Here is a 24,190-nt window from a genome sequence, read left to right on the forward strand (position 1 = left end):
TCTGATGTGGCTTTTTAAACCAGACAAAGTTCTGAAAAGACACCCACATAGATTGCACATCCGATTTGGACGACCAAGAGCTGCAGATAAGTTCTGATCTTTGTGGATCTTAAAATGTCTTTTGAGGTCTCCGTTGGATTTGCAAACCTTCTGGCATACACTGCATTCAAAGGTGTGCAGACATATAGGCAGAATAGTTGGTGGAGGTTCACCTTCTCCATCGTTAAATTCTTCCTCAGATCTTCCTCGAAATCGAAATCGAATCGAAATTGAACCAATCCTGTGACTGGCACCCGGCAGATGCCAGGACCCCTGGACTGGTGGTACGTAAAAAGCACTATCCGAATCGTGGCCGATGCCAGCGCCGCCTCGACTGGCTTCCGTGCCGGTAGCAAGTAAAAAGCACCATCCGAATTGTGGCCGATGCCAGCGCCGCCACGACTGGCTTCCGTGCTGGTGGCACGTAAAATGCACCAATCCGACCGTGGCCGTTGCCAGCCTCGCCTGGCACCTGTGCAGGTGGCACGTAAAAAGCACCCACTATACTCACGGAGTGGTTGGCGTTAGGAAGGGCATCCAGCTGTAGAAACATTGCCAGATAAGACTGGAGCCTGGTGCAGCCTTCTGGCTTCCCAGATCCCCGGTCGAACCATCCAACCCATGCTATCATGGAGAACAGACGTTAAACGATGATGATGATAATGATGATGATGATGTGCTCTTTTGAGTCTTACATACGTTACCCTAGCCTCTTCAAATGCTTTCACTCCACTCCACACCTTTGTTCACCATCCAACTCGATCCGAAGTAAGGGTTTCTATGCCTTCTGGATCCATTCCAAGTGACGCCATCCTTAAACCAATTTTTTTTTGTTTACACCGATAGCGTTTCCCCTCTGCAAGCTAACCATAAAACAGCTGTTTCGGCAAGCGTTCCTCTGCTATTCGAACAATATGGCCACACCGTCTCATTTGGTTCCTCAAAATCATAGCTTTAATTGAGGTGATACCTGCAGATGCAAAGACGTCTGTGTTTGGAGTAAAAGAACTCCAGTTAATTTTTAAAATGCGATGAAGGCATTTTTGGTGGAATTGTTCTAACAATTTAAAAAGCCTTTCATAAAAAGTTTCACAGAAATACAACAGGGATGATAAGACAAATGATTTGTAAAGAGCCAGCTTTATATACTTATTTATGTGTCGCTGGCACCAAACGCGTGACTCCAAGCCACCAAATGCTTTTCCTGCCCTTTGAATTCGCACCTGTATTTCTGTAACAAGATTTCCATCGGCGTAAACATATATATATATATATATATATATGAAAAAACAAGTCAAAAATAGAAAATGCTAAGATAATTTATAGTGAATCTTTCAGTACCGTTTTCGGTCATTTTGAGACCTTTTCAACTGTAACGATTAAATAATTAAATTTAGAAAAATTAGAAGAAACGTTTTTTTAAAGGAATATTGTATAGTAGTGTTCAAATATAAGTGGCATTCTGCCTTTCTCTGACTCCCTTGTTTGCACTTGTGTGTTCGAACACACAAGTGCAAACAAGGGAGTCAGAGAAAGGCAGAATGCCACTTATATTTGAACACTACTATACAAATATTCCTTTAAAAAAACGTTTCTTCTAATTTTTCTAAATTTAATTATTTAATCGTTACAGTTGAAAAGGTCTCAAAATGACCGAACCGGTACTGAAAGATTCACTATAAAATTATCTTAGCATTTTCTATTTTTGACTTGTTTTTTCATATATATCAACTCGTGTGTTCCTTTCCACCCTTATATATATATATATTATATATATAATATATATATATATATATATATTGTATATAAATAGAATATAGTGGTTATATTTACATGCCGAAATCTACCAGTAAATAATTGTTGGTTTTTTGAAAAACCATCGAAGAAATTATTTACTTTTATTATATTATTATTATTATTATACATACATTCATACATACATACATACATACATTTATACATGTATATATACATACATACATATCTTTTCTCTTTTCAAAAAATCTTTCTCCCGGCGTTCACTATTTTCCTCTCGTTCTGGTCTGACGACCCTGCAATGTTTGTTTCCGTTCGGTGTCTTTCTATGTTTCCACTGTCATGTTTTTGTTCCCAACTTTGACCCTTCATAAATCCTAAATTTTATTTTAGAATTTATAGGAGCATGTATATATTCGAACATGTATATATACGCATGTGTATATATGTATATATATTTGAAGGCTCTATTGTTGCTGAATGCTCGAAATGAGAAGTAGATAGACAACTGATGAAAGGTCCTTTCTCTGTGTTTTCTTGGCCTGTTTTCTATTTTTTCTCGTTGCTTGCGTATTTAACTCGTTTCTTTACGTATTTCATGTTATTTGCACCGTTTGTGACATCCTCTACCCATATATGCACACACACACACACACACACATATAATATTATATATGCATGGCTCAGTGGTTAGAGCGTCGAGCTTACGATCGTGAGGTTGTGAGCTCGAATCCCGGACCGGGCTGCGTGTTGTGTTCTTGAGCAAGGCACTTTATTTCACGTTGCTCCAGTTCACTCAGCTGTAGAAATGAGTTGCGACGTCAGAGGTGCCAAGCTGTATCGACCTTTGTCTTTCCCTTGGATAACACTGGTGGCGTGGAGAGGGGAGGCTGGTATGCATGGGCAACTGCTGGCCTTCCATAAACAACCTTGCCCGGACTTGTGTCTAGGAGGGTAACTTTCTAGGTGCAATCCCATGGTCATTCATGACCGAAGGGGGTCTTTACCCCTTTACATATATATATTATATTTTATATATATATTATATATATAATATACATATATTATATTATATACATATATATATATATATCATATATTATATATGCATCTATTATATTATATATCTATATCATATATTATATATACATCTATCATATATTATATATATACACATACATATATACATATATACTTATATATGTATTTACAAATACATAACCGCGCGCGCATGCACATACATACATACATACATACATACATACATACATACATACACACACACACACACGCACGCACGCACGCGGCTAGCTGGCAGAATCGTTAGCGCGTGAATTTAAACTCCTCCGCCGAGGTCGACTTTACCTTTTATCCTTTCGAGGTCGATACAATAAGTATTAGTTGATCACTGGGGTCGATGTAATCGACTAAAACCATCTCTTTCTATATTTTCGCTGACCTTGCGCCAAAATTTAAAACCATGTCGTTTGTGTCCCATTTAATTGATGTTGTTAATTTTCAGCGTGTTGATGATGCGTGGTGAGGGTGAGGATTCTCCCTAAAAAAGTCCATCGCTCCAAGAAAGTGGGCCGACCACGCATCAACACCGCCAGAACCTCGGACCCTACACTGCGAAAATGTTTTGCTGCTTCTATCAAGGTTGCCCTCAGTAGCTGCCCAACCTCCTCTGCTGAAAGTAGGTGGGACTATATCAAGGAAGCCTTGTATACGACATCATTGGATACTTTCGGCATGAGAGAAAGGCAAAACCCAGATTGGTTCAATGCTGGGCTCTCAGAGCTGGAGCCAGTTATCGAAGCAAAGCGTGCAGCTCTGGTGCAATACAAGAGTGACTCTTCTACAAAGTCACTCGAAGAACTCAGAAAGGCACGAAATAAAACCCAACTGACAACCAGACGCTGTGCAAATAGGTATTGGCAGGAAATCTGTCAGAGTATCCAGTCAGCTGCTGACAGGGGCGACACCCGTGGGATGTATGCTGGTTTGAAGAAGGCCCTCGGTCCATCCGCAACCAAGTCAGCCCCTCTGAAATCAACTACTGGAGATCTCATCAGGGATCAAGGCAAGCAAATGGATAGATGGGTGGAGCCCTACCAGGATCTCTACTCACGGGAGACCACAGTGGCTGAGGCTGCAGTCGAGAGTGTCAAGATCTTGCCAGTCATGTGCGAACTTGACAGTCCGCCATCTATAGCAGAGCTCACCAAGGCTGTTGACTCCCTAGCAAGAAATAAGGCTCCGGGAAAAGACGGCATCCTCTCAGAGATCATCAAAGCCGGCAAAAACACCATCCTGCTTCGGCACCTTCATGAGCTTCTGTGTCAGTGCTGGGAAGAGGGTACAGTCCCTCAGGATATGCGGGATGCCAACATCATTACGCTCTACAAAAACAAAGGTGACTGTGGTGATTGTAACAATTACCGTGGTATATCCCTTCTAAGCACTGTTGGAAAGACCTTTGCCCGCGTTATCCTGGCCAGGCTACAACTACTTGCTTCTCGAATCTATCCGGAATCGCAGTGTGGCTTTAGAAGAAGCAGATCAACTATCGATATGATATTCTCCATACGCCAACTTCAGGAGAAGTCCAGAGAACAGAAAATGCCATTATATATGGCCTTCATTGATCTAACAAAGGCTTTTGACTCGGTAAGCAGAACAGGCCTCTTCCTCCTGCTCCAAAAAATCGGATGTCCACCAAAGCTGCTGAGGATCATCAAGTCTTTCCATGATGACATGCAAGGCACCATACAGCACAACGGTTCAACATCAGCCGCCTTCCAAATAAAAAACGGGGTAAAGCAAGGCTGTGTCCTCGCTCCTACATTGTTTGGCATCTTCTTCTCACTCTTGCTGTCACATGCCTTTCAGACATCAGATGATGGAGTGTTTCTGCACAGTAGAAGTGACGGGAAACTGTTCAATCTCTCGCGCCTGCGTGCCAAGACCAAAATCAGAAACGTCCTGATCAAGGAGATGTTATTTGCTGATGATGCCGCTCTGGTAACACACACAGAAGAAGCCCTCCAAAGGCTCATTAACTGTTTTGAGCAAGCATGTAACGACTTTGGCTTAGCTATCAGCCTTAAGAAGACCAACATCATGGGCCAGGCTACATCGGACATCCCAAACATACATATTGGAGACCACAGATTACAAGAGGTGAAGTTTACCTATCTGGGCTCTACCGTCACCTACAACCTTTCCCTTGACGCTGAGCTCAATATACGCATTGGCAAGGCAGCTGCTGCGATGGCCCAACTCTCCAAACGGGCTTGAGACAACAATAAGATGACCAAGACCACAAAAATGAAGATCTACCAGGCATGTTTACTCAGCACTCTACTGTATGGAAGCGAGACCTGGACGCTATACACACGCCAAGAGCGTCGCCTAAACATCTTTCACCTGCGCTGCCTCCGAAAAATCCTCCACATCAAATGGCAGAATCATATCCCCAACAAAGATGTCCTCAGGCAAGCAGGAATACCAAGCATGTTTGCACTCCTCACACAAAGAGATGGCTTGGGCATGTTAGCCGTATGAAAGATGGCAGAATCCCCAAGGACATACTCTACGGAGAGCTTGCTAGGGGTACTAGGTCTGTGGGTAGACCGATCCTACGTTACAAGGATGTTTGCAAAAGGGATATGAAGGCCTGCAACATCAACATTAGCGGTTGGGAGGCAGTCGCCGGCAACCGTGGAGAATGGCGACGTACAGTAAAAGAGGGTATACAGAGGAGTGACAGAAAGAGAGAGGAGAAATGGAAAGAAAGGAAGAGACATAAACAAGAGACTATGGCACTACAACCAGCCAGGAACAGTCTTCGCTACATTTGCAGTACCTGCCAGAGGGAGTGTTTGTCCAGGATAGGACTACACAGCCACAGCAAGAAATGTAACAGGAAATAAAATATAACAGCCGGACTAGACCTAGAAAAAAAAAAAAAAATGCGCAACTCCATTGTCTCCCGAGACAGAAAGGATGCCAATACAATACAATACCAATGATGATGCGTGATTAGGGAAGGTTAGAGAAGAATGAAGGTCAGTAACATCTAAACAAGAGTGGATGTTGTTGAGTGTAACAGCAAGCAGGTCAATTATATATATAGAGAGAAAAGTGTGAAGAACAAAAGTGGAGCACAACGGATATGTTAAAGTGTGGATCTTAAAAAAGCTCCATCAACACGTTGCGATAATGCTGTCAGAAAGAGAACTACAAATTGAAGAGATGAGAGACGAATGGAACCCATAGGCAACCAGTTTCAATAAAAGATTTGAATACCAAATATGGTCGAAAGCTTTGCTTGTGTAGAAGATAGTAACATTGCTTTCATAAATGTTCTTTAATATGAGACCTCTGGCTTACGGAAACCGTACGCGTCGTTAAGGAGAAGGAGAGATGAGAAAGAGAAAGATAGATAGGGAGAGAGAGATACAAGGTGGTAGAGAACATTGTTGTTAATGGTTGTTAGAACTAGCAGAATCGTTAGCATGCTGGACAAAGTGCATTTTTAATTTTCTGGCTTTACGTTCGGAGTTCAAATTCCCCGCGAGGTCGACTTTGCTTTTCTTCCTTTCGGGGTCGATAAAATAAGTAGCAGCTGAGAACTGGTGGTCGATGTATTCGGTTAGACCCACCACCACACACACAAAATTTCAGGCCTTGTTCCTGTTGGAGAAAGAATTATTTTAGAGAAATTGGAAGTGAGTGTGATAGGAGGGTAGTCAGCAGGGTCAGTATTTACCTTTCTTGAGGATGAGATACAGTCTAAATTGCTTCCAAAAATAAAAGTATATTCCTGTATTGACAGAAGAATAAAATAGTTTAGTAAACGCAGAGACAAGCTCAGGGATGTTTAAGGACAGAGGTATCAAGGCCGGCGGTCTTTTCGTTTGAAACAACCGGAGGTACTTTCGCATCGAGCGTGTGTGCATGCAAAGTGAGGAACCTGATGAGACAGAAAGAGACAGATTTGTCGGGAGATATGCCAATGGTGTAGTGTGGAATTGGTTGCAACTCGAGAAGTAAAGGTGAAGGCTTTCTCCGAAATGGTACTGCTCGTAGAGTCATGGTTGAGATATGGAAGAAAGCAAATTCTACAAATTTGGGGAAAATTCTTTTCAGCAAGGAAGACGGCAATATAAAGCATGATTGTAAATATTTTAAACTTCAAAAATAAAACAAACATCGAGAAATTCTAGGAAATACGATGTGGTTTCAGAGAAAACAATTTAACGAAGGAGCGGAATAAACTGAAAATTAAGTAAAATACGAGACAGGTATGAACACCTACGCAACATTTAGATGTTAATGATTATTTAAACAAAAATTCCTTGCGGTTTTTCCTAATGACTATTAATGTCTTAAGTCCAGATTCCGCTAGAGTTAATTTTGCCTTTCATCCTTTCTGGATCGATAAAATAAACATCAGTAATGGTGTCGATATAATTTATTATAAGCAACCACCAGATTAGTGGTTTTGTGTGCATCAAAATTATTTATACAGAAAACTTTTGCGGTATTTAGATATATACCTTGACGTTCTGAGACCAATTCTCGCCAAGGCAACATTGCCTCTCATTCTCACATTCTCAGTGAATAAAATAGTCGTTATATATCCGTATGTATTGTACTCAGTTCAAATCTTCGTAACATCGTGCCCGTGTGCTGATGTTACGAATCAGATGGAAACGACAGACACCATATAAAATACCTCGCAGCATTTAATTCTCTTGCGATCTGATTTCAAATTCCACTCAGGTGGACTTTACCTTTTATTCTACAAAATCGATTTTTACCCTTCACTAAATTAAGCCTGTTACTTGTTCAAATCACTTTTTGGTTCTTGATTTCGTATACAAAATAGCTAGAAATTTAAATGAATCTCCGTTGATTTTAGTGACAAGCATTCCAAATGTCTGACCATAAGAATAGTCTACTCAATGAATCAGCATGTAAATGGCTGGGTATATCTTAGATACATGTACCTACAATACAATCGCAGGGTAGGGTCAATCAGTGATTTAAAAAACTTGTCCTTTGAATTACAGGTCCAGACCATCAATGGGTTTCCAGACAGTTTCTATCTACTTAGTTTCAGTCACAGGTTTTGGATCAACCTGATGCTATGGCAAAAGGATAGGAAAAAAAAAAATCAACATAAACACCTTGCCTATGCTGCTATGCAATGGGATTGAATCTGATATATCATGAATGTAAACCGGATAGCTTAACTGTTTGGCCATGCCTATGTATATAACTACCTTGCTGTATATAACTACCTTCATTGCTAGTTCACATTGTTTGCTATGACAACCCAGTTATTGGTGCTCATATGACACCATAAGCCACACCTGGCATGGAATTGTTATAATGGATTAATTCAACCACAGTACCTAACTAGTTTTTTTCATTTTATTGACCTCAAAAAGAAGAAAAGCAAAGTTAAATTTGGCAAGATTTGAATGCACAAAGCAAAAGAAAACACAACTAAATAATGCAATCTATTTTTGTCCAATAACCGACTGACTTTACCATGTGAACATTGTGATGGCAAAAGTAGTAGGATGTCGATAAATTAGGTGATTATGCAACATTTAGTTACATTCCTTGACATTGTAGTTCTAATGTTACCCCAAATTCAAATTTTTCCTGGTTGCTGATAATATAAACACTGGTGTTGATTTCCATCAATTGTATACTCCAAACACACGCTGGCCAACGAAAATTAAGTCCCCTGAATACTTTGCACCACATTTTCAATATTATCGATTGAAAATATCGATCCTCTCCTTTTACCTCCAGTTAAACTTCACGGTTTAAAAGAAAATATTTTGCTAAGACACAATATATAAATTATTGCAAGTGTGAGGTGTCAACTATCTGAACCGACCAATGATGATATCATGGGAGGAGGGTGAAGTCAACATTAGGGTAATTTTTTACTACTAATAAACCACTGCATGTAGCAGTAAATGCAATGCAGGAAGTAGTCATCTCTATTCAACATTAACTTGCTAGAAGCAATTGAGTCTCTATGTAACTACCTGGACAGCTAAAAATAGAAGCCAAGTCTCCCCTACTTCATTAACCTTTTCTTTTATTTTCAGATGTTCTTTGTTTCTTTCAATTACTTTAAATATAACAAAGAATCTAGTAAAATAACTTTGTTATCATTAAGCTAGTGTTAAGAGCATAAATTGTGACTAAGGTTTAGTGAAAGATTTTTAATTCAAAACTTACAAAAACAGAGCCAGAGCCAGATTGGTAACGAAAGGGTTAAAGGTGGATACATTAGACAAAAGAAGAAAAGATGGCCATGGCTGGAACTATTCTAATCATACTAAAGTCTGGCCCTTTCAACTAGAGTTCCAAGCCATCACTATGCTTCCAAACAATTTCTATTTCTACCTAGCTTCATTCACAAGGCTTGGGTCTATGTCAGAATCAAGAGTTCAAATCCTTGCATGACTAACATTATCTTTCATCCTTTTGTGGTTAATATAATAAAGTAACAAGGTGGTGAGCAGCATTTTGTTCATTTTCACACTCTGAGTTAAAATTCTGCCAAAGTCGACTTTGCCTTTCATCCTTTCAGGTTCGATAAAATAAGTATCAGTTAAATACAGCAATCGATGAAATCAACTTACTCCCTCCCCAAGAATTGCAAGCCCCATGTCAAAATTTGAAATCAATATAACAACTAAACACCAGAGTTAATTTTATTAATTATAGCTTCCATCAAAAATACCAGTCATATAGTAGAGTTTACTTCATTAATTATACTTTCCCTCAAATGTATCAGTCAAGTACTGAGGCTGAATTAGTCAACAACATCCTCCTTGAAATTTTTTCTCCGTGTGCCAATGTTAGAGCTCATTAGTGCCAAATAAATTACCTTGCAGCAATTAGCTGTACCCACATTTGATTAGGTCTCATCAGAGTTGATTTTACCTTTCATCCTTCTAGTGTGCCAATAAAGTAAGTACCAATCAAGTACTGAAATTAATTTGGTTAGTTTCAGCCAGTCGTACATAAAAGCTATCATTTTATCTGTTATTATGTCTTTATATGTTCTGCAGTCACCTACCATGGAAGTCAACTATAAAATTCCCTATAATTTTGTGGCTTTTGTCAATGTATGAAATCTTAGACATTTCTTAAAAGAAAGATGGTGATAGATATTTTATAAAGAGCAAATACAAAAAATAGGAATAAGCAGAAAAATTATGATTACATTTTCAGAAACAGAATGTTGGTTAGTAGCTTTCCTTTGGCGGATAAAATCAAATTAAAGATAAGTCCTTCATCAGATTCTTTTCGCAAGCCAAATGGTTACATTTTGCATGTGAAATGCATATTCAACTGATTTTACATGGGCTCTCAGGGATAGGGTCAATGATATATTTGGATGCCTATGGAAGTTTTCAGTTGGAGAAAATTCACTTCTCCATTGCTTGTAAGTTAAAATAGCTAAGTGGCTGTCACTATGAAAACTTCATTTTTCAAAAATAAATAAATTGTCCCTCATCAACCAATACATACACACACAGTACATACTTAAAAGTAAAAAAGGGATTAAAACATCCAGGCATATATATATTATATATATATATATATATAATCTATATATATATATATATATATATGGTGGGGAGGAAAATAATAGCAATTTGTAAACCATAGTTGCTAGATCAAATTTCCAGGCATATATATATATACACATATACATTCACATATATACACTTTTATGACTACAGCCAACGATTGTAGCCAACACACAAGACAGCCATTATGCTCCCCACCAAAAAAAAAAAAAACCACCACATGAACTCTGTTGAGACTAGTAAGAAACAATTATGAACTTTTTAATTACATTTGACTTTTTAAAATATTTTTGATAAGGTTCGTTTTTTTCAAGAAGAACCAAAACATGTAAAATCTCTAAGAAAATTAAAATTTATCTTATATAGTGGCGTTTTCAAACTTCTTTTTAATAAATACACATATATACATATGGTGGGGAGGAAAATAATAGCAATTTGTAAACCATAGTTGCTTGTACAAATTTTTTAACATTGCCAGGCAACCACATGTAATGGCTTCAGATCATCCATTGTCTACCATGACAAAGATTATAAATTCTACAATTATCAATGATTGTAACAAGAATGAATAACTACTTGTGATTATTTACTACTGTCAACATCCCTGGTCCTATGATTGCCTCCAATAATAACCAAATTACCATAACTGATCTAATTACTTTCATTGACAATAATCCCAATCAGTAGTAACCTCGCCTCAGAACCAGTATCATCCATGCTACAATGTTCTATTAATTACCAATGCCACTAATAATCAGAAAATGGTTTATTTATTAACAGTAATTATAACTACAATTAATTTGTCAATGATTACCATGTGTGATTTCTCGGACCCCCTTCAAACATGAATGACCATGGGATTGCATCTAGAAAGTTCCCCTCCAAGGCACAAGTCCATGCAAAGTTGTTTATTGAAGACCAGCGGTCACCCATGCATACCAGCCTCGCCTCTCCACACCACTGATGTTATCCAAGGGAGAGGCAAAGGGGCCGATACAGCTTGGCACCAGTGATGTCGCAACTCATTTCTACAGCTGAGTGAACTGGAGCAACGTGAAATAAAGTGTTTTGCGTGTAATAACTTTCCAAATCAAAAGTTTAGATCAACAGTGACTTACTTTCACAACTCACTGTAACCATCATTAATTAATCTATTTCTTTACTACCCACAAGGGGCTAAACACAGAGAGAACAAACAAGGACAGACAAACGGATTAAGTCGATTATATCAACCCCAGTGCGTAGCTGGTACTTATTTAATCGACCCTGAAAGGATGAAAGGTGAAGTCGACCTCGACAGAATTTGAACTCAGAACGTAACGGCAGACGAAATACGGCTACGCATTTCGCCCGGCATGCTAATGTTTCTGCCAGCTTCTCTAACATACACTTCAAACATATACATACTTGATTCAGTAATGTAAGTTAGAAAACGAAAAAACTCAGACCATGGATGAGGGTAAGCACGGGTAACATTATATTGCCCAACAAGTAACAAAAACTTCCCAGTTTGTCTTCAACTTCATTTATTTCATAATTTTCTTTTAAATGGCCGTTTTTTCTCTGGTTTACTTGGCGCTGAAAAAAGGCCTACCTGATGCAAACCATCTGCTTTTGACCTTAGAAATCTTAACAACTGTTGTGCATTGCTAGCATTGCCCAAAATCTTCGTCAGTTCTTCCTCAGTCAGCTGACTCAATTCATAAATATTCGTCACTTTGTTCATAATAAGCCGATAGTTTTTCAAATTGACTCCGGGTAATTTCAGAAGAAAGTCCTGAAATAGTAAAAATAAATTATTTTAAAATTGTTCTTATAAAGACATTAAGAAAAATTAGAATAAAATTTGAATAGTTGAATGTTGTAAAAGTGAAATCCAAGTGCCAACACAAACAGAAGAAGTGTCTTAGTGTAGCTGTATGATTGGAACTATAGGTTTAGTTTCAAACTGTTTCCTTGGAAAAACACAGGCTTCCAAGCCTTAGTTACATCGGTGCCAAAAGCAAATTTACCATTCAAAACAGAGTTAGTAAGGAAAATCAAGATGTAAAATAAATAGCTCCAACAAAATGAAACTATCTTAGCTATGTTTGTGTAGAAAAATAGTTTGTAAAACTGGTTAAAGTCAGTGAAAGAGCTATTATTGGCTATGATACCATTACCTGCTAGAAATGATAGCCAAATCTCCCACAACTCATTCCCTTCCTTCATAAAGGCTTCCCAACCACATGGTTCTGGGTTCAGTCCCACTGCATGGCACCTTGGGTAAGTGTCTTCTACTACAGTCTTGGGCTAACCAAAGCCTTGTGAGTGGACATCATGAATGTGTGTATCTGTCTGTCTGTCTCCAAACACCGACTGACAACTGGTGATAGTGTGTTTACATCCCCATCCCTGTAACTTAGCTGTTTGGCAAAAGAGACCAACAGAATAAGTACCAGGTTTCAAAATAAGTACTTGGGTTGATTAATTGGACTAAAATTCCTCGAGGTGGTGCCCCAGCATGGCCACCGTCTAATGACTGAAACAAGAAAAAGAATAACCAACATAATCATACATATAACTAGATCTATTGGATCAGATCAGACTTAGAGATAAGCAACAATAGCAACAACAACAAAAGCTTGCAAGAAAGCTTTCAAGGAGATGCTTGAATCAATCTAGACAAAGGCAACCACTGACACTAAAGCTTCATCATCATCATCATCATCATCGTTTAACATCCGCTTTCCAATCACAGCCAGGAGGCTGCACCAGGCTCCAGTCTGATCTGGCAGTGTTTCTACAGCTGGATGCCCTTCCTAACGCCAACCACTCCGTGAGTGTAGTGGGTTCTTTTTACATGCCACCGGCACAGGGGCCAGAGGAGGCTGACAATAGCCATGATTGGTTGGTGCTTTCTACATGCCACCGGCACGGACACCAGTCAAAGTGGTGCTGGCATCGACCACGTTCAGATGGTGCTTTTTACATGCCACCAGCACGGGTATCACAACTTCAATTTCCATTTGATTTTTATTTTGATGTACTTGACTCATTAGGTCTCCTCTAGCACAGCAGGCCGTCCTGCGAGCCATGAACTCACTTCATTTGTCGGGTCTTCGCAATCACAGTATATCTCCAGAGGCCTCGGTCTTTCGTCATTGACTCTGTGAGGCCCAACATTCAAAGGTCACGCTTGACCAGCTCCTCCCATGTCTTCCTGGGTCTACCTCTACCCCAGATTCCTTCAACTGTTTGGGAGTGGCACTCTCAACTAATCTCTTATCTCTAAAATGGAAATTACTAATTTCACTTGTAAATCTTCAGTTAATAAGTGCTGGGTTGGGTGTATGGTTAAGAAATTCACATTGCTACCATACGGTTTCAGGTTCCGTTTCACTGCACAACACCTTGGGCAAATGTCTTCTGCTATAGCCCTGGGCTGATCAATGCCTCATGACTGAATTTGGAGGAAGGAAACTGTAAAAGAATATTGTGTGTGTGTGTGTGTCTTTGTTCCTACCACTTAACAACCATATGTTGGTTTGTTTACATCTCTGTAACTTAAACGCTTGGCAAAAGTGACTAATAGAATAAGTATTAGACTTAGAAAATAAGTAATGGGGTTTATTTGGATGACTAAATCCCTTCATGACTGCAGTTGATAACTGAAATAAGTAGAAGATAAAAGATAATATGTGTATATCATCATCATCATCGTTTAGCGTCCGCTTTCCATGCTAGCAGGGGTTGGACGGTTCAACTGGGGTCTGGGAAGCCAGAAGGCTGCATCAGGCCCAGTCTGATCTGGCAGTGTTTCTACAGCTGGATGCCCTTCCTAACGCCAACCATGCCGTGAGTGTAGTGGGTGCTTTTTACGTGCCACAGGCACAGATATGTACCTACTAACACTCTATATGTATATGTATATATATATATATATATATATATATATATATATATATGAAGGAAGATTTGAAATAGATCCTTCTGTGTATATATATAGATACTTCCAAACAAACATGACTTTAAATGAAATCCCAATATATTTTTTTGAAATTTTTGTTTAATATTTTCTCACGATATTTCCTTGTAAACTGTTTTTAACATTTTCTTATTATTATCAGAGAATGTAAATATGTATTGTAATCTTTTGTGACAACCAATATTTAACACAACAAAGCTTTTACAAAGCTTTACATTTTACTTTTGACAATCTTTTTCTAAAAAAATTAAACCGGTCAAGTGAATAAACATCTTTTAAATTGCATTTTCAAACCTTCTTTCATATATATTTCCACTCATGTGGTACCTTACAATTTAACTTTGCTATATATATATATATATATATATATATATATATATATATATATATATTATATCATCATCATCATTTAACATTCGCTTTCCATACTGGTATATATCATAATCATCGTCATCATTTAACGTCCACTTTCCATGCTGGTATGAGTTGGATGGTTTGACTGAGGACAGGCAAGCTGGGAGGCTGCACCAGGCTCTAATCTGATCTGGCAAGGTTTCTACAGATGGACGCCCTTCCTAATGCCAACCACTCCAAAAGTGTACTGGGTGCTTTTTATGTGCCACCAGCATGAGAGCCAGTCAAGTGGTACTGGCATTGACCACACTCAAATGGTGCTTTTTTATATGCCAAAGCAAGGAAGCCAGTCAGGCGGTACTGGCATAAGTCACACACCAATGGTGCTTTTTATGCTCCACCAGCATGGGCGCCAATCTGGTGGCACTGGCATCTGCCACACTTGAATAGTGCTTTTTATATGCCACTGGCACAGGGGCCAGTGACGCGGCACTAAAGAGAACTCTTTAGTCTTGCAGGCAACAAGGCAACCTCTTTAGTGCTGGTTCCAGAATAAGACATACCTACTAACACTCTATATAGTGGTTAGAGAAAGGAGGGCATCCAGCTTTAGGAACAATGCCAAAACTGGAATATACAAGTGAGATGTAGTCCCCAACCTGTCTAGGAGGGTGGTAACTTCCAATCAAGACAAATTCAGACCTTGACAACCAGGTCACACCATGGCAACATAGAAACACATACAAACATAGGGTGATGTAATGATGATGATGATGATGCACTACTATATAGATAAATAACAAAAGAAAAGTGCTAACATATTTTAATCTAATTAAAAATAAACATATACCTATATAAAACCTTATTAGTCAATGGTTAATATTTCCATTTTCCAGGGAAGTTTCAGTCTTATTCTGACCTCTTAAGGGCAAAACATAATTTTAGCAAACTTGCTAAGGCAGTGATGAAGGATTATTTATACATTCAATCACCACCATCAACAGTTAACACCATTGGTATAGGAGAGTGAAACTACTTCAGAGATACTATGAATATGAACAACAAAAGCTTAGTTAGACTGAACATGTAAAAGAATATAAAATTATAGAAATTGGTTTTATGCTGGGGCTAGGAAGGGCATCCAGCTGTAGGAACCATGTCAAAACAGACAATGGATCCCAGTGAGGCTTCCTGCCCTACCAGCTCCTGTCAAACCATCCAATCCATGCCAGCATGGAAAACGGACATTAAATGATGATGATTTATAGTGGAGTCATTTTTACTGACGATCAAATTATTTTTCATTTGGTAGCAACTCTAGAAATAAAGTCAAGGAGGAAAAAAGGAAGCTTACCTGAGGTTTTGGGTTGTATTTATCAATATAGTCTGTTGTTTCACTCACAGCAACGGCAGCAGAGGCAGAAGGCTGTTCCCTTCCAACCTGAATGCAAAACAAAGAAAGAACAGTCATATGTATGTATTTGTGTGTGTGTATTGTGCATGCATATATTTGTGAATGTGATTTTGTCTATCTTAATCTCACACGTACCCTATGTACCAAGGGAAGTGAATAAAACCTTTGGCATCAGAAAGAACATTAAACTGCCCCTTGTCAGCCAGCAGAGAAAAGAAGACATAAAAATGATGATACTGATTACTTCATTGACAGGTTTTTGTTGTTGTTTTTTTTGGGGGGGAAAGGTCTTGGTGTAACATCATTTTTAAACTCTATTTATTTATATTTCAACATTGGTTCCAGGTTTCAATCCCTGTGATTGCTGACTGAATAAATATGACAAGCATCTTTAATATCGCTTGCCTTGCAATTATATTTCTCTTATTCTCTCTAAGTATCATTTAATGCTCCATACATATGGGAATTAGAGAGAGAGAGAGAAGATAAAAGAGATGGCCAGAGGATAGTAAAGTATTTTGTAAGTTTGTGAGTGTAGCATGTGCCTACATGTATCATCATCATCACTTAACATCCATGGTCCATGAGTTGGATAGTTTGACTAAGGCTGGTAAGCTGAGGGGCTGCACCAGACTCCAGTCTGATTTGGCAATGCTTCTATGGCTGGATGCCCTCTGAGAGTGTAATAGGTGCTCTTCTATGCCACTAGCATGGGTGTCAGTTGCATGACACCAGTACCTACTACAACTATGATTTCACTTGGATTGATGGAGCTTCCTTATCAAGCACAGCATATTGCCAAAGGTCTCAGTCATTTGTCATAGCCTCTGCAAGGCCCAGCGCTCGAAAGGTGCTTTTTATGTGCCACCAGCACAGTTTGTTAGTTCCACATCATTGGCATCGGCCACCTGGTCTCCATGAGGCCCAATGCTCAAAAGGTACATTCTACATGCCACCAGCAAAAGTGCCAGTTATGTGACACTGACAACGACCACAATTATCATTTCACTTGGCTTGATGACTCTTCTCAATTATGGCATATCGCCAAAGGTCTCAATCACTAGCCATTGCCTCAGTGAGGCCCAACATTCAAAGATCATGCATCACCACCCCGTCCCATGCCTTCCTGGGTCTCCCTCTCCCACAGCTTCCTTCTACTGATAAATATCAGCACTTCTTCACACAGCTGTTCCCATCCATATGCCTCACATAGCCATACCAACGCAGTCATCTCTCTTGCACACCACATCTGATGCCTCTTATGCCCAGCTTTTCTCTCAAGTCGTTTACACTCTGTTGTGCATGTACACTAACATTGCACGTCAATATGCCCCCGAGCCCTTTCTAAGCAAACAACATAGCAGTAAAGTCTACAAATACCTTGACTATAAATGTAGATATGAGGTAAATGTAAGAAAATATGCTGTAGTTGATTCTGCAAACAAATCTCCAGAAAAGGTTGGACTATTTTCGTAACAGTGACTGAAATTGGAAAGCCAATAACAAAACATTCAATATGTTGTTGTTGTTGACCAGCCTCAAATCAGCTTTGACCAAGCAAACTAAAGTTCAAAACCTTGACCATCACGGTTTTTGGTAGCATCTACTACAGTTGCTGCAGCTACTGCTACTACATTATCCAAATTAATCCTGCATTTATTAAGATGGTACAATGAATTGGAGAGGACTTGGTTAGTATTTCTAACAAGTCAAACAACTGCATACAGGTTCCTTCATTTGTTTGAAATGTAAAAGACACGGAGTGATGACAGACATGTTAAAGCCACAAACTGAGACGACTCAAAGAAATGCTGTGAAAAATATGGAAGAGAGAAGCAATCTAACAACGGAAACATGGTGTGATGCGTTCTCCTCAACATTAAGCTGTTCAGGATCAACCAATAACATCAAATACATCCCCTCATCAATGTTTTAACACTCATCTCTCCAGACAGATATATTTCACACACAACATTTTCATTCATCTCATTCCAGTACCATTTTGTCAGTGAAACCTGAAGTTCTTGGGTCTCTCCAGATCTTTAGCTTTATCATTACAATTGCAGTCCATTCTCTTTATATATACAAATTGCCTCTCCTGCATACATTAATCAATGCTTTTGAAGCTTATACGACCAAATGCAGGACTTCTAAATAGTCAACTGAGTATTCCATTAAGCTTTCATCAACAGTACAAGCATCACTCCTGCTAAATATTGCTGATAAATGGTGAAATTGTACTGACACTGCCTAAAAATAAAACAACAAAACAAAACAATTATGTTCTCCAAAATATGAGCAGATTCATTATGCCACGAGTTTGACTCCTACTCCCAGTGCTTTGCAAGGTTACATTAAAACTCACACACAAACGTACACACTAAATGTGTGATATTGGTACCTTTAATTCATGAAACAATTCAGCTGTTGCATAAGGGTTTTGACACCAAAGTATTCGGAGATTTGGAAAATGAAGAGTGAGGAGAGCAAGGCGTGAGGTATTGTCACGAATGGAGACGTCGTTATCCAACTGGTACTTGTTCTGTAATACAAAAAAAAACAAAAAAAAAACCAATTTTGTTTTTAGTATTATCATGGCAAAAGTTAAATTGGCAAAATGCATGAAATGAAAGCTTCTTACTTTAGATTTATGCTTCATGTCCATTAGCTTACAACTCATTTCTTTCATATACTTCAGGCAAGACACTGAACTAAATTCATCTATCAAACTTGTAATGATTGATATAGATTTTAAAGTTATGTCAACTGAGACAGTGGCATAGCAAGGGTTCACACTGCCCAAGAAGTAAAAGTCTTTTAGTGCCCTCCCACAACCACCACTTTGGTGAAAACAATTCAGTTGTCCCTCACATCGGTAAAGGCAAAGTTGTTAGAACATGAAGAGAGCAGCTTGTGTTTTCAATTCTGATTCTTTGCACCATGAATTCAAATCCTTCTGAGAGTAACTTCACCTTTTGTCTTTCTGAGACGAATAAAATACCACAAATAAAATGTTTGTGGTTGAATCTTCTGTCCCTCAACCCCCAACAAAGAATCTACAATGCTGTGTTGTAAGAAGGGTTGTGAGAGGCTACTTACAGTACCCCTCCCTTCGAAGATTTGACAAGGGATTAATAGTTTTTCCTTACACAAAAACTGATATATTAATGAAACCAGCCAAGCTCCCATATATGCATTACAGCATGAAACAAAAATAAAGCAGACATCAGCAAAACTTTTGAGTGTTGAGATGAGAACATCTAAGTTGGTTACTTCTGGAATCTAACCAACACATCAAACCAAGATGGTTTGAAGGTTTCCAGTCTCATCCCTTTCGTAAAGAATGCATTGATCAAGCTTCATCAACTTTCATTTTCTCAAACCTATTGAACTTCAAGATTCAGTTAAATCATTGATGCTCATATTTCTGTACATTAAGGGTTACTTACTGTTACTATTAACAATACTCATCTCCACACAAATGATATCATCTTTCATTCTTTCTTAGCCTTCTGTACACATACAAAAAATATAAAATAAAATGAAAGAAAGAAACTGAGATACTTCATGACATATATTTACTGGTTCTATGAACAGGATCTTTCATCAATGGTGACAAGACAAGCAGGTGTAATTCAATAGCTTGACACTATGGCTACATATATCAAAGAAACAGTCTGGCAATTGTATCCACACTAGTCACATCAAAAGCCCTCAAAGTCACTACATCCATGAATCAACACAATCCGAATGACTTTGCATTTACAATATTACCAAACATTACTAAATGCAAAACTCAAAAACTAACTTCCTTCTCAGAAACAATTTCAACTCAGAAGTTTTCAATGTTCAGAGAATATCAATTGCAACAAACAATTCTTCTCATAGCTTGGACTGCTTTACTACTACACACAAATATACTATAGCAAATGAAGGTCAATTGGCTGACTATTTCATTTCTCATTCTGCAATATAATACCAGTCGACAGTGTGTGTGTGTTTTTTTTCTTTCTGACGCTTCTACACTATGACAATAGCCTTTGACTTTCAACCTTGAGCAAATACGTAAGCTATACATAAATACATATAGCTATATATCAGGAAAGACAGAGAGACAGACAAATACACCCACACACATATCATTTGATTTAGATCCATTTTCCCATGCTAGTATGAGTTATACAAATACATTTTACAGAGGAATTGTTCAGCAGCTGGATATTCTGCCACACAATAGGGATTTTCCTTCAACTCATCTTCAAAAGTGTAGAGCTTTTGAAGCCCTATTCAACATTCATGCACACATATAAAAATGCACACAAAGATATCATTATGTGTGTTGGTGTGAGAGAAAGAGAGACAGACAGACAGACAGACAGTTTGGGAGATATATTCTCTGGGCAGCGAGCTGGCAGAAACGTTAGCCGTATTCCGTCTGCCACTACGTTCTGAATTCAAATTCTGCCGATGTCGACTTAGCCTTTCATCCTTTAGGGGTCGATAAATTAAGTACCAGTTACGCACTGGGGTCAATGTAATCGTCTTAATCTGTTTATCTGTCCTTGTTTGTCCCCTCTGTGTTTAGCCCCTTGTGGGTAGTAAAGAAATATATATTCTCTGGGCAGATTCTGTGGTAGCTTCCATTTATATTCCTGGTTACAGCTAACTGCATCGATTAGTATTTAATGTCTATGACTACTTGGTGTTATCACTCACACTGTAAATTTCTCCGATGGGTAATTCTGTGTTCGCTTCATTGGATTGTGATATTTGGAGTATATATTTCCAATAAATATAATGATACAGAATATGGAGATTGGTACAAACTCAAAATTTACTTCCTTTCATTTTGTGGTATGTCATACAGCATATTCTTATCTTAATATATAAAACAGAGTGTCTGTCTGTCTGTGTGTCTGTGTGTGTCTGTGTGTGTGTGTGTTCCATATGGATTTGAAAACTGAGTTGCCAATTTTGATGTGTGAGGTATCAAAAGATTCAGTAATCTTTCAGCTACCAAATAAAGTATGTTTTTTGCAAAACAGCTCTTTTTTACAACAAAAATAACCTTGAAAACAAGGTCAGGTTGCACAATTTTGAAGTCTTTAGCTAAGGGAGGCAACTCTACCCAAACAATCTATGTCAGAACATGAGAAAATGTTTAAAATACATGTTTTACCAAGGAGTGAAACTTTGAAGATATATTGCCAACTTTAGTAGTATTATTTAGTAGATAAACTTTTAATGTAAAGCGGCGTTTTGTTTAGGCCAGAGTTGCCTCTGATGTAACAGACTCATCACATAGTTTTTTTTTTCTTTTTCTTCCTGAAATACAGTAAATTTGTGTCTTTCTTTTGATGAAAGGGTGTGTTTTAAGAGACATTTGGCTACTATTTGTAGTAGCTCACGTTATCACAGACACACCTGTGTGTGTGTGTGTGGTAATACTTTTTCACAGAATATTTTGCACAAAAAATTTTTAAAGAAATCTGGACATCTTTCTTACTGCTAGCTATTCAACTTCAAAATACAATTGTTAATTGTTGGAAGTCAAGTAGATTGAGATGTACGTATACTGTTATAGTATAGAGTGGAAGTCCAAAACAAAGTTTTGAACTCATTATCTTGAGGTTAGTAATCCATTACCTTAAATTTGAAGCTATTAAGTCTTTAAACATTATTTTACTAGGTTTAGTTTTTTGACTGTCACCATGATGAGGTATCCCCTTCAAAACTTTAACTGATAAAACTGACATCAGCACATATTTGAATCTGGCATTTATTTTATAGACATCTGTTTGATGAACTGCTAACTTTGAGACACAGTGAGACACGATACTCGATAAACACACAAATACATATAAGATGTAAGAATGGCTGTGTGGTTGAGAAGTTTGCTTCCCAACCACATGGTTCCACATTCAGTCCTTCTGCATGGTACCTAGGGCAAGTGACTGACTTTGGTAGATGGAAACTGCAGAGTTGATCATCAGAAAATGACTGCAAAACATGTTTGTGAAGAAGAGTTGTTTGCTTCATACTCCTCATGTGGCGATTCTGCCCATAAGAGAGGAACAAGTAATATAATGTGGCTGTAGGTCATAACACCCAGGCAATGCCGGGGTGCATTGCTGGTATTATATACGACATACTGTAAAATGAAAGGAAACAGATTTTGAGGATGTTACCAGTCTCCAGATTCTTTATCATTATACTTATTGTGTGTGTGTGTGTGCATATATGTATATACAACGTATGGAGGCAATTATGTAGATAAACAAATTAAATATAACAACTTTATTTATACAATATATGTGTGTGTGTGTGTGTGTGCGTGCGTATGGTTGTATGTATGCATATGTATGTGTGTGAGTGAGTATGTATATATTGGGTAAGCGAAGTCAAAATCGAACCTCATCCGACGACAGGCACCCATGCTTGTGAAGACCTGTTGGGGCAAGTGAAATCAAAATCGGAATCGAAATTGAACCAATCCTATGACTGGCACCCGGAAGTTGCCAGGACCCTGGTCTGGTGGTACGTAAAAAGCGCTATCCGAATCGTGGCCGATGCCAGCGTCGCCTCGACTGGCTTCCGTGCCGGTGGCACGTAAAATGCACCAATCCGACCGTGGCCATTGCCAGCCTCGCCTGGCACCTGTGCAGGTGGCACGTAAAAAGCACCCACTACACTCACGGAGTGGCTGGCGTTAGGAAAGACATCCAGCTGTAGAAACACTGCCAGATCAGACTGGAGCCTGGTGCAGCCCCTGGCTTCCCAGATCCCCGGTCGAACCATCCAACCCATGCTAGCATGGAGAACGGACGTTAAACGATGATGATGAATTACAATTTTATTCATTTACTTAACATATTCTGCTCTCAGATTCACACACTTACTGCAGCAGACTTTCATTTTTCCTAAGCCCTGTAAAAGAACTCAGAAAGGTTCTTACATGATACCCTTAAAGCCAGGGACTTTTCAGCACCCTATCAAATATATGCAGAGGAATGCAGAGGACAGGCACCAGACTCCATTCTGATATATGATGGCTTTCATTCAGTCACCATCCACAAGATCCACTCACAAGGCTTTACTCAGCCAGGGGCAATAGAAGAAGACTTTTTCCAAGGTGCTATGCAACAGGATGGAACCCAAGACCACATCGTTAGGAAGCAGCCTTTTTAATCACACAACCACTCCAGCACCAAGATAGATATATATATATATACTTGTTTCAGTCATTTGACCGTGGCCATGTTGGAGCACCACCTTTAGTCGAGCAAATCAACCCCAGGACTTATTCTTTGTAAGCCTAGTACTTATTGTATCGGTCTCTTTTGCCAAACTGCTAAGTTAAGGGGACATAAGGGGACATAAACACATTGGTTGTCAAGTGATGTTGGGGGGACAAACACAGACACACAAACATTCACACACATATACACATATATATACCTATATATATATAACGAGCTTCTTTCAGTTTCCGTCTACCAAATCCACTCACAAGGTGCCATGCAGTGAGACTGAACCCAGAACCATGTGGTTGGTAAGCAAGCTACTTACCACACAGCCACTCCTATGCCTATATATATATATATATATATATATATATATATATTTAAAATGTGATCATCATTTATATGAAGAGCATTGTAGCTTGCTTGAAGCATTGTGATTAAGAAACTACCCAAATAATAGAGACAGAGACCTTCTTACAATGCAAGGAGGAAAAGTTTACTAAATTTTAGATTTTTCAGGCATAAAAGCCTAACTTAAGAAGTAAACAGCCAAGAAATGTATAGCTCAATATTTGTTGAATGTTTACCTGTGAGGATGGGCCTTTCTGTTTGAAATGCATAGAGGTTATAATACTTTATCTTTATATTATCATATGGTCTCTGTCTTCCTTGTTTGGCTATTTTACTTCTATCTCTGTTTATCTATATTTGTGTGTGTGTATAAGTAACTGAGTCAATGACCAGTCATAGAGTGACCAGGCATTGACTTAATTACTTTTAA

The 24,190-nt window shown here is 38.5% G+C and overlaps 1 protein-coding gene across 2 annotated transcripts in view; it reads right to left on the reverse strand.

Moving 5' to 3' along the window:
- Positions 1-11,939: 11,939 nt before the first annotated feature.
- Positions 11,940-24,190, reverse strand: part of LOC115210617 (DNA repair endonuclease XPF) — a 61,077-nt gene continuing 48,826 nt past the window's right edge. For both annotated transcript variants that reach the window (XM_036502612.1, XM_029779219.2), the window contains 3 exons: positions 18,567-18,707; positions 16,106-16,192; positions 11,940-12,207 (listed from right to left, as the gene is read on the reverse strand). In XM_036502612.1, the coding sequence (XP_036358505.1) occupies positions 11,962-12,207; positions 16,106-16,192; positions 18,567-18,707 (474 nt within the window). In that variant the 3' untranslated portion in view covers positions 11,940-11,961. The remainder of the gene's footprint in view (positions 12,208-16,105; positions 16,193-18,566; positions 18,708-24,190) is intronic.

This window comes from Octopus sinensis, linkage group LG4, assembly GCF_006345805.1.
Source record: "Octopus sinensis linkage group LG4, ASM634580v1, whole genome shotgun sequence".
In the NCBI taxonomy this organism is placed as follows: Eukaryota; Metazoa; Mollusca; class Cephalopoda; order Octopoda; family Octopodidae; genus Octopus; species Octopus sinensis.